At 43.6% G+C, this 16523-nt stretch overlaps 1 protein-coding gene across 1 annotated transcript; it reads right to left on the reverse strand.

The window, feature by feature from the left end:
* Positions 1-11699: 11699 nt before the first annotated feature.
* On the reverse strand, positions 11700-15646 carry adrb2a (adrenoceptor beta 2, surface a). The gene is made up of 2 exons (XM_076162849.1): positions 15485-15646; positions 11700-15179 (listed from the first exon to the last, which is right to left on the reverse strand). Exon 2 carries the CDS (start codon positions 15177-15179, stop codon positions 13935-13937), a length of 1245 nt encoding a protein of 414 aa, XP_076018964.1. The 5' UTR covers positions 15485-15646; the 3' UTR covers positions 11700-13934.
* Positions 15647-16523: the final 877 nt, after the last annotated feature.

A 16523-nucleotide genomic window follows, 5' to 3' on the forward strand; every position in this document is an offset into this window, starting at 1 on the left:
ATTTGTTTTCCTTCACTTATAGAAATTAAGAAATAGTCGTATATGCTGAGGTTTGCAGCAAGAAAGCAAGTATACAGTATCTTAATCATCATGTTCTCACTCAGTTTGCTTGGTAGTGCTGCCACAAGAAATAGTAGAAGTGGATCAACATGATTTTACACATTGCAAATATTTTTCTAAATTCTCCTTCAGGGACTATCTTATTATCTAACTTCTTGTACTTTGACCAGACGGTTTTAACGTCGCAATTCCATGGTCAGTTACCAATCAGTGTGACCAACGTGTCAAACCTGTGCAGGATCACACAGGTCACGGGGTCACACACCCCTGCTGTCCGTTTCCGCCAATTACTTACTGCCAAAGCGTCTTTAACGACCCTAACCAGACACGCTGAGTGTCAAATCTCAGTGGGAACATAACTGATTGGTCCCAGTCCAGTATCAGTTACCAGCCTGTGGGAACATGAATACATTCTCTGCTGTACAGTTTAACAAACACACACACACACACACACACACACGCACACACACACACACACACACACACACACACGCACGCACACACACACACACCCTCCAGTTGTCATTCCTCATTGATAACATCTTTTCTCTGGCTGCATTATCATTCGTCATTGTAACTGATGTATGAGCTTATTAACTGTACTTCACTTTCATGTTCCTTCACACGCACACACACACACACACACACACACTGGTGCCTACACTCACACACAAACCGTTTGAGGGTGCTATTGAATCGGCCTCAGTGGTCTCAAAGCGTAATGGCTGCAGGGTGAAATTTTTCTCCCAGCAGTAAGTGAACGATGCTCCCAGGCTGAGATGAAGAAGATGAAGGTGAAGGTCTGACCTTTGCTTTCACTGTCTTTCTCTCGCACTGCAACAAATCCAAACAGCAGCAGACGTGCAACTCTACTGCAACAAGTTCACACTGACATCGCGGTTACAATCTGACAATCCAACAAGAATCAACAAGCTTCAAACGCCTGTGAGGGGCAGATTGACATATTTATGTGTTTGCTTTCTACTCATATTTTTGCCATATGAGATTGAAAACTATTTTCTTGGACTGCAACACACCAACGTCTCAGCGGTTCTCTGTGAGACACTCCCCACTGCCAGTACACAAAGCAGTGGAAATTTCAGCAGAGAATTGGACCTGAAATTTAACGATCTCTTCTTTTCTGTACTTTTTAATGCTGCCGTCGTTCTTCAGGTTTCCGTCGTGATTTGTTATTTTTTAAAGTGGTGTTTAGACGTGAGATCCTCTGCACTTTCTTACTGGCTACTGCATGAGGTCCACTCCACAGATGCATCCTGGGGAAAAAGCATTAATCACGTCTGACATTTACTATTGGCCCAAGACGTGTTTTAAACACAACGCATAGCTTCCATCTCTCTGCCACATCAACATTAACCATAAGCCCATAAGATCACCCACACAAACACACTGACAGGGAGAGAAAGAGACCGTGACAATGCTGCGCACACACAAACACACACATCCCCAGTCTCAGACATTGTCCCCGTCTGTAACCATATTAGGCCTCCGTTTACTTAACTGACAGGAATCTTTGACTCTTATTTGGTAAACAACTTGTAAGTCAGAGAAGAGATTTTGGAAGAGCGATCACAGGGAGACGCTGCCACCGCTGTGACACGTCTGAGCCAGAAATGTCTGATGCTTGAACGCTGTGAAAAACCCTCGCTGTCATCCCTTCCTGCCTTGATGATTAGTTTGGACGGCTTAAAATTTGCGACATTTTCCAGTCCCCTTGATGAAACACTGCGTCCCCTGAACAGAGCTCACCTATTGGACGGCCAACGACTGATTTTCGTCAAACTGCTTTCATGTATCAGTCTTGGCTGCCGAGCGGTTTCCAAATGTAAGCGATTCCTTTTTAAAGGTCGCGGCAATGATGGGAGAGAAACACGGGTGAGTCGAGGCAAAAACGACTTCACATTTTCTTCTCTTGTGTTAAAGACCGAACACATGGACTGCAGCAGCATGTAGAGCAGCAGGGAGGTGCAAATGGAAACAAAAAGCCATCAACAAACGCAACCAACACTTTCCATTAACACTTTCCATTCACACTGGTGCCAGCCCACAGTTTAATACAGCCAAAGCCATCGCTTGGTAGGAAATTATGACACCTTTTTCGTCCGATAATTGAGTGATTAGTAGAGAAAATATGGCTCAATGTCGCAGACCTCAATGTATCTTTGTCTAACTTTGAACCTCCATGTGCTGTGGTCCTCTGACAGCCTTCCTCTCTCAATCAATGCCTGTGTTTCCTTTGATCTGTCCTGGTATGACCTTGTTCCGGACTCACCTGCGACGAACTGTGTCATACGTTCTGTTAAGAGTGACAGAGACGATTGGCGGCGGTTACATTTCAACACATCCTTTGAATTCCCCCGTGTTGAGATGCAGTCCGGGACAAACTGACACAAACCCATCGCATGTGACCACGTGGACGCACAGTTAAAGACTTTCTCGACCCACATTAATCAAACCCAGAGTTGCTTTTTCTTTCTCTTCCATCAGGGAAAACCACAAACAGATGTATGCACTTTGTGGCTCTGCTCCCAGGCGTTCCATGCGGTCCGAGAGCAGCAGAGGGCAAGAACAAGAACCAGATACTTGATTTTAAATACCGATATGGTCACACACACAGACAGACACACATATTTGCACAATTGTTCTTAAGGGTTGAATAATATGTCCAGCATGAGGCCAAAAGAGAATTCCCGAGCGTCTTAAAGCTTCTGATCAGGGGCAGTTTCTGATGAGGGGACAAAAGTAAATGGACACTGTCAGTCCCTAATCCCGACCTCTTAGTTTCTATCATTGAATTAAACGTTCTACAATTTCCGACCTGATGAACCCTTTGACCCTTCACATCTGGCAGTCCCGCCCCGTCACACTCGTAACGTTCGCTCAGTTATCTCCTGTTTATGCTTCTCCAGATTGGTTTGCTTTGTTCCGCACTTTGTATCAACATGGCTTTGCTTCTTTAAATAACGATCTCTTTTATTGCCAAGGGAAGTTTTTCATTTTTTTTAAAAGGACAGAAAAGCGCTTGCACCGCTTTAACCAGAGGGATTAAGGACTCTTCATCTTAAGGGTTTAGATCCTGGTGACTGGAGCATTAATCAAACGTCACACACAGTATTCTGTTATATTCTGAGCATGCACATGGCTGACTGCAGATATAAGAGACTCTGAACAGGTCTGACACAATGAAAAATGAGCACATTTTACTGGATAACTGTCCTAAGGAGCTGCAAGGACTGTTGCAAGTTGGAGATGTACAAAAAATCCCAAACATCTGAAGGGATGTGTTTTATTTCGTTTTCTTTGGCTTTGAAAGCTGAATGAAGCTCGTCTTTTGAGGTTGTGTTTGCTTTCATAACCTCAGGTCCAGTTGGGCTCGTTTTTCAGGGGGGAGGGGGGGGCAACATGGGATGATTTGATGCCCATCTGCGTGCACAAGCGAATATAAAAGCACACACACACACACACTGGTGAGGCCTCTGGGAGCCTACGGACTGCAGACATCGTGGTGCCTCGGTCACTGTAGTCACCAGACAGCCGGGGGGACTTATCGATCCATCAGAGACAAACTTTTCACATGCTCACACCCCTTTATATTCTGCATGTCACCGCCATGATAAACACATCATGAGAATATCGTCATCTGGCTCCAGAACAGCTCATTTTCCTCAGAGCATTTTTCTCACTGCTGCTTTCATTTTCAGCCCCGGCGTCATGGTAGGTCCGGATATGAGAAAGTTGCCTGTTTATCTCAGTCTTACGTGTCCCTGAAGCCTGTTGAAAGGTGTTACTGTGTTTGAAAGCTTAACAATGCTGGAAAAACAAGCTGAGTGTATTTTGTGCTTTTTTTCTCAACATTTCTCTCTTCCCACATTGTAGCGTGGGCTTGGAGCTCCGCAGAGCACGTTGCAGAGCTCCTTATGGACTGAGCTCGCCGCCCACCCACTCGCCCACGGAGGACACAGGGTCACTTGACGGGATTTAGGCCCGAAATTGCTATGTGACACTGAATGAATGAGAGAATAACAGGTTCGCATGAATCACGGCAGAGCAGTGAAGAGCTCTCCAGAGCAAAAGAGGGTGATTATACACTGAAGATGCCTCAGTGCCAAGACTGACGTTCAACCGTGAAATTCAATAGGAGGGGGGAAGGGGGGGGCTGAATATAATGAGGCGGTGAAGTGCTTTCAGATTGTTTATTTCATCATGAAGAGGACAAACCAGACACCCCAAAGTTAAGTTCACAGTCCAGTGCTCGGCTCAACCTGGAGTGAGCAATAACACTTGATTCATGTATACAGCATGTTTCCAGAGTGTATTAAATCTCCTGGCTTCTATATACGGTCTGACTTATATACTGATGTTCCAATCTATTCTGGTCTGGACTTCTTTAAAGCTGCATTGTGCATTGAGATTTTTGAAATCTTTATTCAGAAGATGAACGTTTCCTGAACTTGAGAGGAAAGCTTAAAAAAAGCTTTCCACTCTGGCCTGGAGCCAAATATGAGGACCTGAGCGGCTCTGTGACAGAAACATGCAGATAAACTGTATCTGTAATACTTCCCCTGGATTTCTGCAGGAGAATGGGCGGCTCTGTAGAATCTGTGATTACGTGGCAGTTTCAAAATGAGAGCAGACATATTTTCATAATATGCTGATCTCCTCTGTGTGCGTCTGGATCTCACTCTCAAACAGCCCGACAGGTCGAGCTGCCATCAGTGCGCCGGCCTGATGCATTCAGAAGGCTCAGAGTTTATCTTTCAGGGCTGCTTTCAGGCACAGTGGGCTTTAAATGCCTTTATTTACAAAAACACGGCGAGAACAAAGGCTGCCTGGGTAACACACACACGCAAAGGCACAGTTCGAACCTCATTCAACCAGGATGGTTTGGTTGCTATTTTCGGTGTATGAATGTGTGTTTGAGTCACACGCTTTCACACTTTCATCTGTCTCGTAACAAAATTGAAATACACATTGAACAATATTTTCTAAGTATATATTTCTTAGTTTTGTTCTCTTAAATATCAAATATATTAATACATGAGTAATGCATGGAAGAAAGTTTAAATCCAACATATATTCCTCCATAAAATTTGTATCTGATTAGTATGAAAGAATAATAGTTAGATATGAAATAAAGAATCTAAACATTGGGAAAGGTGAGAAAAAGTTAAATTTAGTCATAACAAAATGCTTTTCCAGTCTTATTTAGCTGTTTATTTTCTAATTTAATGAAACATAAGGCATCTTTGATCCACGGAGGAGTTATTAGAATCCCCCTCCTTTAAGTCCATCAGTCATCTTGTCATAAGCGTCAAAATGGACTTGTGGGCGGACAGGCTAACAATTACAATTGTTCATAAAAACATAAACAACAACTCGTCAGTGACATTTCATGCAACAACGCATCATTTATTATTTCATCCAAATGTTACAGAACACATTTCATAAATACCACAAAGACTCCACATGTTGTAACAAGTTCCATAACCTTAATAAACACAGACGACAAAAACTTGCGAAAACAGCCAAATGGAACATTTAGTAAACATTCAACTGACTGATGACATTTTCACTCTAGCCACAAACAAATTCACATAATGTGGGTTTATTTTCTGTATGAGGGCTGAAGCAATATTTAACTTTTGTATGGAAAAATCACATTTACATACATCGACATATATATCTATATATATATATAAGTTCATGAATAATCCATCTTCAACATCACTGTGTTGAAATTCTCTAGCCATCCTTGCAGACTCTTAGTTTCAAACAGGAAATAGTGCTTCTTTCAAAACACATATCAGCAAAAAAACACACAAAAATACCACAAGAACAGTACACTGCGTGATAACTATGCTGCATTTCATCAACATAAACCTGGTTTAACACTTAAAAGCTCACAAATATTTTGTCAAAGTGCTATACAGTGCTGATTTAAGCCTAAGGATGCTAACACAGGAGCAGTTATACAATTATATCAGCTGCAAGCAATTTGCAAACTGCCTTCACTTCGTTACCCGGGGCGAGCGAGGAGAAGAGCGAGGGCGCCAAGACGGGACTGACACGTCATCGAGCGCCCCTTTAGCTTCAATGTAGCTAACCGTTAGCTACAGCCAGAGCCGCTTTTGGCAGAACTCGGAACGGTTTCACGTTTGTGCTGTGTTCCTGCTTCCCCCTTCATTGTTCCCCTTCTGCTACTGACACTGCTCCCTTCTACATTCTATTCCCTGAAGAGGTCAAAGCTCAATTTGGTTAAACCTGTGTGTGCAAAGTGAGAGGGAGAGTTAGCTGTCACTCAACAAAAGCCTCAATATACGCACTCAAGGTCAAACTGATAAAACTGTCCTTGTGTTTTCATAATTGGAATCCTCATTTATTACACCCACTGTTCCGCCTGTAAGCCTTTTGTTTGGGGGACATTTGTAACACAGAATGCACTGTACCTATTTTAATGTGAACACATATTTCAGCAGTGATGCGTTGGTACTTTATAGCCAAGCTTTGGTGTTGCGGCTGTAACCAAATGGTTTCACACCAGCGATAGCAGCAGTGCTTGGAATGTCAGAGCGTCACCTAATCGTTCCAAGGATGGGTGTAGGTGCCTGTCCCTTGTCCTCTGGCACGCAAGAGACATGGACTTCAGTGCCAATGTACAGGTTATTGATGAGGAACAGAAACTCTGAGACAGAAGAGGCGCAAGGAAAGGCGACGGCCAGGAGGGAGCAGCATGGGGACATAGATCACAGCCCGCTGCACTTACACTCAATGTACAGATCACTATGAAAAGAAGCAGCAGAGCATACACATCACAAACACATCACCAATACAGAGCCGACGTGCAGCTACTTCAGAAGAAGACGAGAGACCACGAGTTAAGTTTCTAACCCAGCGGTGACTTTTGATTAGTTCAGTGCCAATTACACTGAACTAATCAGAAACAAACAAATGCTAATGATACAAATATAACTATTTTACAAGGTAGTGAGTCCTAATTTACAAAATGTACATTTACAATATAGACACGAGGGTTAAAATATTTCTGATATGCTCGGTTGCGTACAGGTCCAGTGCCTTATTTACAAAAACACGGCGAGAACAAAGGCTGCCTGGGTAACACACACACGTAAAGGCACAGTTCGAACCTCATTCAACCAGGATGGTTTGGTTGCTATTTTCGGTGTATGAATGTGTGTTTGAGTCACACACTTTCACACTTTCATCTGTCTCGTAACAAAATTGAAATACACATTGAACAATATTTTCTAAGTATATATTTCTTAGTTTTGTTCTCTTAAATATCAAATATATTAATACATGAGTAATGCATGGAAGAAAGTTTAAATCCAACATATATTCCTCCATAAAATTTGTATCTGATTAGTATGAAAGAATAATAGTTAGATATGAAATAAAGAATCTAAACATTGGGAAAGGTGAGGAAAAGTTAAATTTAGTCATAACAAAATGCTTTTCCAGTCTTATTTAGCTGTTTATTTTCTAATTTAATGAAACATAAGGCATCTTTGATCCACGGAGAAGTTATTAGAATCCCCCTCCTTTAAGTCCATCAGTCATCTTGTCATAAGCGTCAAAATCAACTTGTGAGTGGACAGGCTAACAATTACGATTGTTCATAAAAACATAAACAACAACTCGTCAGTGACATTTCATGCAACAACGCATCATTTATTATTTCAATCCAAATGTTACAGAACACATTTCATAAATACCACAAAGACTCCACATGTTGTAACAAGTTCCATAACCTTAATAAACACAGACGACAAAAACTTGTGCGAAAACAGCAAAATGGAACATTTAGTAAACATTCAACTGACTGATGACATTTTCACTCTAGCCACAAACAAATTCACATAATGTGGGTTTATTTTCTGTATGAGGGCTGAAGCAATATTTAACTTTTGTATGGAAAAATCACATTTACATACATCGACATATATATCTATATATATATATATAAGTTCATGAATAATCCATCTTCAACATCACTGTGTTGAAATTCTCTAGCCATCCTTGCAGACCTCTTAGTTTCAAACAGGAAATAGTGCTTCTTTCAAAACACATATCAGCAAAAAAACACACAAAAATACCACAAGAACAGTACACTGCGTGATAACTATGCTGCATTTCATCAACATAAACCTGGTTTAACACTTAAAAGCTCACAAATATTTTGTCAAAGTGCTATACAGTGCTGATTTAAGCCTAAGGATGCTAACACAGGAGCAGTTATACAATTATATCAGCTGCAAGCAATTTGCAAACTGCCTTCACTTCGTTACCCGGGGCGAGCGAGGAGAAGAGCGAGGGCGCCAAGACGGGACTGACACGTCATCGAGCGCCCCTTTAGCTTCAATGTAGCTAACCGTTAGCTACAGCCAGAGCCGCTTTTGGCAGAACTCGGAACGGTTTCACGTTTGTGCTGTGTTCCTGCTTCCCCCTTCATTGTTCCCCTTCTGCTACTGACACTGCTCCCTTCTACATTCTATTCCCTGAAGAGGTCAAAGCTCAATTTGGTTAAACCTGTGTGTGCAAAGTGAGAGGGAGAGTTAGCTGTCACTCAACAAAAGCCTCAATATACGCACTCAAGGTCAAACTGATAAAACTGTCCTTGTGTTTTCATAATTGGAATCCTCATTTATTACACCCACTGTTCCGCCTGTAAGCCTTTTGTTTGGGGGACATTTGTAACACAGAATGCACTGCACCTATTTTAATGTGAACACATATTTCAGCAGTGATGTGTTGGTACTTTATAGCCAAGCTTTGGTGTTGCGGCTGTAACCAAATGGTTTCACACCAGCGATAGCAGCAGTGCTTGGAATGTCAGAGCGTCACCTAATCGTTCCAAGGATGGGTGTAGGTGCCTGTCCCTTGTCCTCTGGCACGCAAGAGACATGGACTTCAGTGCCAATGTACAGGTTATTGATGAGGAACAGAAACTCTGAGACAGAAGAGGCGCAAGGAAAGGCGACGGCCAGGAGGGAGCAGCATGGGGACATAGATCACAGCCCGCTGCACTTACACTCAATGTACAGATCACTATGAAAAGAAGCAGCAGAGCATACACATCACAAACACATCACCAATACAGAGCCGACGTGCAGCTACTTCAGAAGAAGACGAGAGACCACGAGTTAAGTTTCTAACCCAGCGGTGACTTTTGATTAGTTCAGTGCCAATTACACTGAACTAATCAGAAACAAACAAATGCTAATGATACAAATATAACTATTTTACAAGGTAGTGAGTCCTAATTTACAAAATGTACATTTACAATATAGACACGAGGGTTAAAATATTTCTGATATGCTCGGTTGCGTACAGGTCCAGTGCCTTATTTACAAAAACACGGCGAGAACAAAGGCTGCCTGGGTAACACACACACGCAAAGGCACAGTTCGAACCTCATTCAACCAGGATGGTTTGGTTGCTATTTTCGGTGTATGAATGTGTGTTTGAGTCACACACTTTCACACTTTCATCTGTCTCGTAACAAAATTGAAATACACATTGAACAATATTTTCTAAGTATATATTTCTTAGTTTTGTTCTCTTAAATATCAAATATATTAATACATGAGTAATGCATGGAAGAAAGTTTAAATCCAACATATATTCCTCCATAAAATTTGTATCTGATTAGTATGAAAGAATAATAGTTAGATATGAAATAAAGAATCTAAACATTGGGAAAGGTGAGGAAAAGTTAAATTTAGTCATAACAAAATGCTTTTCCAGTCTTATTTAGCTGTTTATTTTCTAATTTAATGAAACATAGGGCATCTTTGATCCACGGAGAAGTTATTAGAATCCCCCTCCTTTAAGTCCATCAGTCATCTTGTCATAAGCGTCAAAATCAACTTGTGAGCGGACAGGCTAACAATTACGATTGTTCATAAAAACATAAACAACAACTCGTCAGTGACATTTCATGCAACAACGCATCATTTATTATTTCAATCCAAATGTTACAGAACACATTTCATAAATACCACAAAGACTCCACAAGTTGTAACAAGTTCCATAACCTTAATAAACACAGACGACAAAAACTTGTGCGAAAACAGCAAAATGGAACATTTAGTAAACATTCAACTGACTGATGACATTTTCACTCTAGCCACAAACAAATTCACATAATGTGGGTTTATTTTCTGTATGAGGGCTGAAGCAATATTTAACTTTTGTATGGAAAAATCACATTTACATACATCGACATATATATCTATATATATATATAAGTTCATGAATAATCCATCTTCAACATCACTGTGTTGAAATTCTCTAGCCATCCTTTCAGACTCTTAGTTTCAAACAGGAAATAGTGCTTCTTTCAAAACACATATCAGCAAAAAAACACACAAAAATACCACAAGAACAGTACACTGCGTGATAACTATGCTGCATTTCATCAACATAAACCTGGTTTAACACTTAAAAGCTCACAAATATTTTGTCAAAGTGCTATACAGTGCTGATTTAAGCCTTAGGATGCTAACACAGGAGCAGTTATACAATTATATCAGCTGCAAGCAATTTGCAAACTGCCTTCACTTCGTTACCCGGGGCGAGCGAGGAGAAGAGCGAGGGCGCCAAGACGGGACTGACACGTCATCGAGCGCCCCTTTAGCTTCAATGTAGCTAACCGTTAGCTACAGCCAGAGCCGCTTTTGGCAGAACTCGGAACGGTTTCACGTTTGTGCTGTGTTCCTGCTTCCCCCTTCATTGTTCCCCTTCTGCTACTGACACTGCTCCCTTCTACATTCTATTCCCTGAAGAGGTCAAAGCTCAATTTGGTTAAACCTGTGTGTGCAAAGTGAGAGGGAGAGTTAGCTGTCACTCAACAAAAGCCTCAATATACGCACTCAAGGTCAAACTGATAAAACTGTCCTTGTGTTTTCATAATTGGAATCCTCATTTATTACACCCACTGTTCCGCCTGTAAGCCTTTTGTTTGGGGGACATTTGTAACACAGAATGCACTGCACCTATTTTAATGTGAACACATATTTCAGCAGTGATGTGTTGGTACTTTATAGCCAAGCTTTGGTGTTGCGGCTGTAACCAAATGGTTTCACACCAGCGATAGCAGCAGTGCTTGGAATGTCAGAGCGTCACCTAATCGTTCCAAGGATGGGTGTAGGTGCCTGTCCCTTGTCCTCTGACACGCAAGAGACATGGACTTCAGTGCCAATGTACAGGTTATTGATGAGGAACAGAAACTCTGAGACAGAAGAGGCGCAAGGAAAGGCGACGGCCAGGAGGGAGCAGCATGGGGACATAGATCACAGCCCGCTGCACTTACACTCAATGTACAGATCACTATGAAAAGAAGCAGCAGAGCATACACATCACAAACACATCACCAATACAGAGCCGACGTGCAGCTACTTCAGAAGAAGACGAGAGACCACGAGTTAAGTTTCTAACCCAGCGGTGACTTTTGATCAGTTCAGTGCCAATTAATCATTTAAGAAAATCAGAAGTGGATCTTAAGTCTGTACAGAGACGTGAGACTGGACCCAAGCTTGTAAATCCTCGAAGAAGGGACAGAAAACAAAATATTCTCAGAAGCGTGTTTTTCACATGGCATAGATGCACAAAGACGGCGTGTTTACGTCCGTTGCGTAAAGTCAACAGCAGCGTAAACTAAAGCGAGCGATACAGTACAGAGAGATTCCTCCGAAGGAACAAAGTTCACAGTTTTGATAGTGTTAGCCCCGACATCACTACAGAGGCTACGCACACTTACACAAGGGTCACTCACTCCGATTTAGCCCGGAGGAGCACCCCGTCCCCCCTCCCTCCCTCCCTCCCTCCCCCAACCCCCCTCTGCCCTCTACCCTCTGCCGTCTCCAGGAGCCACATATAGCACGCTGTCACTTTGATCGGAACATACACAACATTACAGTCGTGTCCGTAGCGAGACCTCCTTCACGCTTCCTAAAGTGGCCGTGTCACTGATTTTGGGAGGCTGACGTGTGGCAATTAAAGCCCTGAAAACTGAGCCGTCCCTCCACTAACGGCAGCCTGCGTCAAAAAGTGACACGGCAGACCCCAGGAAAGAAAAGAAAAAAAGGGAAAGATTACAGCGGCGTTTCAGTTTGGCCTTTTGCATCTCATCACAAACCTCGGCGGGAACTGTATCCCTCGTGATCTAATAACCGAGTTTCACTGCTGCTTTTTAGGCAGGACGCATCTGATTTTCCGGATAAGCGGCAGAGATAATGGATTTTATTTGTGTTTATCGGGCCGGACGCAGCTGGATCGGGAGGGGGTGGGGGGGGGGTGCGGGGGTGCATCTCCTGGAGAAACCAAGAGGTGTGAAAGGAGAGAGCAAGGGGAGGAAGAAATGAGATATGAAGGGAAGGGAAAGGAGAGTGACTGAGACGAATGGAACAGCTGAGGCACGGATCTGCTGTGGCCTCCTCTGCCTTTTGTCCACGTTTTTGCCAGGGGACAGAGACATCCGTTTATACTGAGGACGCCTCTGGGAATCATCAGGGAGCATCGAATCACGAGCTGTGTCTGCTTTTCAGGTTGCATGGTCAACCAACTCACACACCCGGATCTGTGTCGCTGCTTTGTTGATTGCGCTCTGTAACATGTGAGGTTTGTCCTTTGTCATGTGTGATGACTAAGGGAACTCTCAGATCAGTCAACAGGGCACATGCCATAACATGGCAACCACCAAATTTTAGAAACAAACACCTCCCTAAGCAACAAAAGCATGACACGCACATGAAAGGAGAGATGGGAGGAGCGGCCGGTTTGTCTTAATCTTACACAATGGCAAAGAACTGTACCAAGTTTATATCTCACAAATACGCCACCTTGACGCTGTCACTGGCCGACTGCCAGTGTTGTCAACGTGAGAGATGCCAGCTGGCTGTCCAGTAGTTAAGTTGTATAAAAGAATAAAAAGGACTGATACTAATTGGATCGCACAGGAACCTATAACAAGGAACATCTGAGCATATAAAGCACTCAGATTTGGTCTAAAAACAGATGTTCATATTTATGGTCGGCTCATGGAAAATTGCTGCTAAACGAAGTGTTCTGTGTATTGGTTTGACCAAGGCGTTCCTCCGCTCTGTATCTCCGCTCGTACAGTATCTCTGCTGCTATCTGCTGCCAACAGAGAGTGTGTGGCTGCTTTGGTTCTGCCACACCTGTTCTCTCTTTTTACAGTCATTACAATTATCACCTCAGTTTGGTATGGAATGGAATGTAAGTCATCAAAGAAAGATCAAGCACAAACTGATTGAGTTTATTCCTGATGATAATTTCCCCATGTTGATGTGCTGAACACCAGTTACCACCCACTCAAAAAGGAAACCTGTGGTCTCTTTCAACATTTACTTGATGCAATATAAAAACATTCTCTGTGTTATTGAACTGTGATATACTAAACACTAAAGGCATACGCAGGTGTTCCATTTGAGCCTCCCTTTTAGCATTTATGTAATGCAGAAACCACTTAATAAAGAAGATAAAGGACAGACTTAACTGCCCTAGTCCAGCTCCAGTGGACACAGTGAGTCAACGTGAATAATTTAGATAAAATACAACAAAAAGAAGCTTAAAACAACGTGGTGAGGTAGGTGTGAAGTTTACGAGCTTGACACAATCTAAATCAAATAATCTACCTGCAGCATTGGTCCACTTTGTTGGAGGAGACGTTGCCAAACCTCTGACCGTTGCTGTACTTTCCTCGAGTCAGAGGCCATATACCAGCGTGACTGGCCTTACCTTTCTTAGTCAAAAGTCCAGGATAGCTGTGTAAACATGTCTGGATTGGAGTTGACAGAATGACCAAAGACGCGAGGTTAAAGAACAGTCGTCAGGCCTTTGCTGCAATTCCCGTTTGGGTCTGCCTTTTTGTCCACAACAGAAATCCCCTCTCCCTTCTCCAGACTCCCTTCGTGAGGGTCGCTGTCCTCTGAGTTGCCTTTACTCCTGCCTTGCTGTTCACTGTGCCAGCTATTCCTGCTGTAGACGTATCCGTTCATGGCCCCTAGGTTGCTCAAACGGTTCCTTTTAAAGCACAGAATTTCCTTAAAGGCGAATCTGAACTCAGGGCTGCGACAGTAAATGAGCGGGTTGAAGGCTGAGTTGGCATAGCCTATCCAGTTGAGTATCCTGAAGGTGAGGTTAATGTTGTCCACCTTCCATATGGCCACAACCACGTTGAGCAGAAAGAAGGGCAGCCAACACAGAGTGAAGATCCCCATGATGATACCCAGCGTCTTGAGCGCTTTGTGCTCCCGCAGGCAAAACTTTGTCTTCTTGCTGCTCCGGCTGTTCCCGGCGTCTACAGATCTGCGGTTGCTGTTCTCGCTGTTGTGAAAACGTCCCACGCTCTGGTCGATCTTCCGCAGCTGCCGCTTGGCCTCCTGGAACACGCGGCTGTAGACGAACACCATGATGACCAACGGGATGTAGAAGGAGATGATTGAAGAGGTTATGGCGTACGGCGTGTTGGTGTTGAACTCGCAACAGGTGATGTCCTCGATGCAGTTCCTTGCGTCGGTGTCGACCGATGTCCACCACTTCATGTGGATTGGCAGGAAGGAGATCAGGGCGGCGATCACCCACACCAGCAGGACCACAATGCGAGCCCTGCACTTAGTCAGCAGGGACTGGTAGCGGAAGGGAGAGGTGATGGCCAGATAGCGATCAAGAGCTATGACACATAGAGTCTCGATGCTTGCGGTCACACACAGGACGTCTGTTGCAGTCCAGAACTCGCACCAGAAACTCCCGAAGTGCCATGTATTAAAGATGATGTAACAGGCACCGAAAGGGATCACTATCAGGCCCATCACCAGGTCAGCGCAGGCCAGGGAGGTGATGAAGCAGTTGGTGACACTCTGGAGACGCTGGAAGCGGGCAATGGCCGTGATGACCAGGATGTTGCCGAAGACGATGGTCAGGACGAGCAGGGATATGACCATGCCCAGCAGCACCATCTCTGCTTTGCTGTAGCCTTCGTCATCTTTGGCATGTCCTGGCGATGAGGGGATCATCTGATCGCTCACATTGAGGAACACCGGGGGGGTTGCACTTCCCATCTGAGGAGATCGGATGTAGATTGCACAAACACACACACACACACACACAGGCACAAGTGCACACAGCAACACACACACAGAGACGCACGCAAGAAGAAAGACTGTAAAACTTGTGCTCTTACTTGTAGAGCAAAAAAAAAAATTCAGATGTAAAAGAAAGAAAGGTTTTATCTTCACAGCAAAGAAGAGAAACTTTTTACCTTCCACTCATCTAAAAGCAGAATGTAGCTCAGCACTTTTCATGAACACTTGATCGAGTCCTGCTGTAAAATAAAGGGTGTTAAAGCAAGAACAAAAAGACAAACCTCCACAGGTTGTTGTCTCGTCCGCTGCCTCCCATACAAAGTAGAAATGTCACAGTTCAGCTCTGCACAGCCAGTGTTCAGTTTCACATGTCCTTCCTCCTGTGTGTCTTAATCTCCGTGTGTCTCTCTCTGCCACCGTGTCACTCCAGCACTGTTTCTTCTAATGTGTCTCCCAGGCTATTTGTCAGAGCCCTTATAATGTGCAGCGATGACATCACGGCCGGTGCTCAGCCAATGAGGAGGGCGGGCCGGCGGAGGGTGCTGAAAGCTGCCAGAGTTTGAGCACACTGTCCCTCGTCGCCGCCACTGCTGCTGCTGCAGGGCTGCAGGAGGGGAAAACCGCAAAAACAGCAAATCAGACACTGTTCATACTTGCTCTTTACCTTCTTTACAGCTCTGACAGGACTGGCTTCAAGTTTCAAGCCTATATATGTATATTAAAACATGAAGATAGCATTTATATACATGTATGTAGAGTGTATAAATAAACAAAATGTCCTCACTATGTCTGTTTTGCATCTGAACTCTTTATGGAAAGTGAACGTTGTGAAAGCCATTACCAAACACTTACATTATACTTACACACATTGAACATTCAAATAGAGTCTTTAGGCTTCAGGGTGACGTTTGGAAAACATGCAAACTATTTAGGATAGAAACTGTCCACCGGGAGCCTTTGTGCTGCTTTCTGCCATGCAAATGTTGGGACATAATGTTTTTTCTGTGGTCGGCTCAGAAAAGACGCTGTTGTGCGCTTGCACAGCCGCGCTATCAGTGAGAGGGAGCGTGGAGAGCGTCTCCCCCCTGTAGGCATGCTGCAGGATAACAACCAGGTCGCTTTATTGACGGTGAATGTTGTGGTTGAATGTTTGTTGCATCAGCCAGACTTTAAAACAAAACTCAACTACCGGAATGAATTAGTTGTGTATTTCCTGTTTTTTTTTCCTTCTCTTCTCTTCTCTACCCTTCCCTTCTCACTCTCATTGCCTTCAGCTAGGCTCCGACCGCATTTGAGTCACTGTCGTTTCACCACATAGAG

The sequence above is a fragment of the Genypterus blacodes genome, unplaced genomic scaffold (assembly GCF_046128005.1).
Source record: "Genypterus blacodes isolate CSIRO-AG114 ecotype Tasmania unplaced genomic scaffold, CSIRO-AGI_Gbla_v1 ptg000128l_1, whole genome shotgun sequence".
NCBI classification, from domain to species: Eukaryota; Metazoa; Chordata; class Actinopteri; order Ophidiiformes; family Ophidiidae; genus Genypterus; species Genypterus blacodes.

Excerpts from the sequence above, each read along its gene's own strand:
- adrb2a (XM_076162849.1), bottom strand. The coding sequence starts at position 15,179 with ATGGGAAGTGCAACCCCCCCGGTGTTCCTCAATGTGAGCGATCAGATG.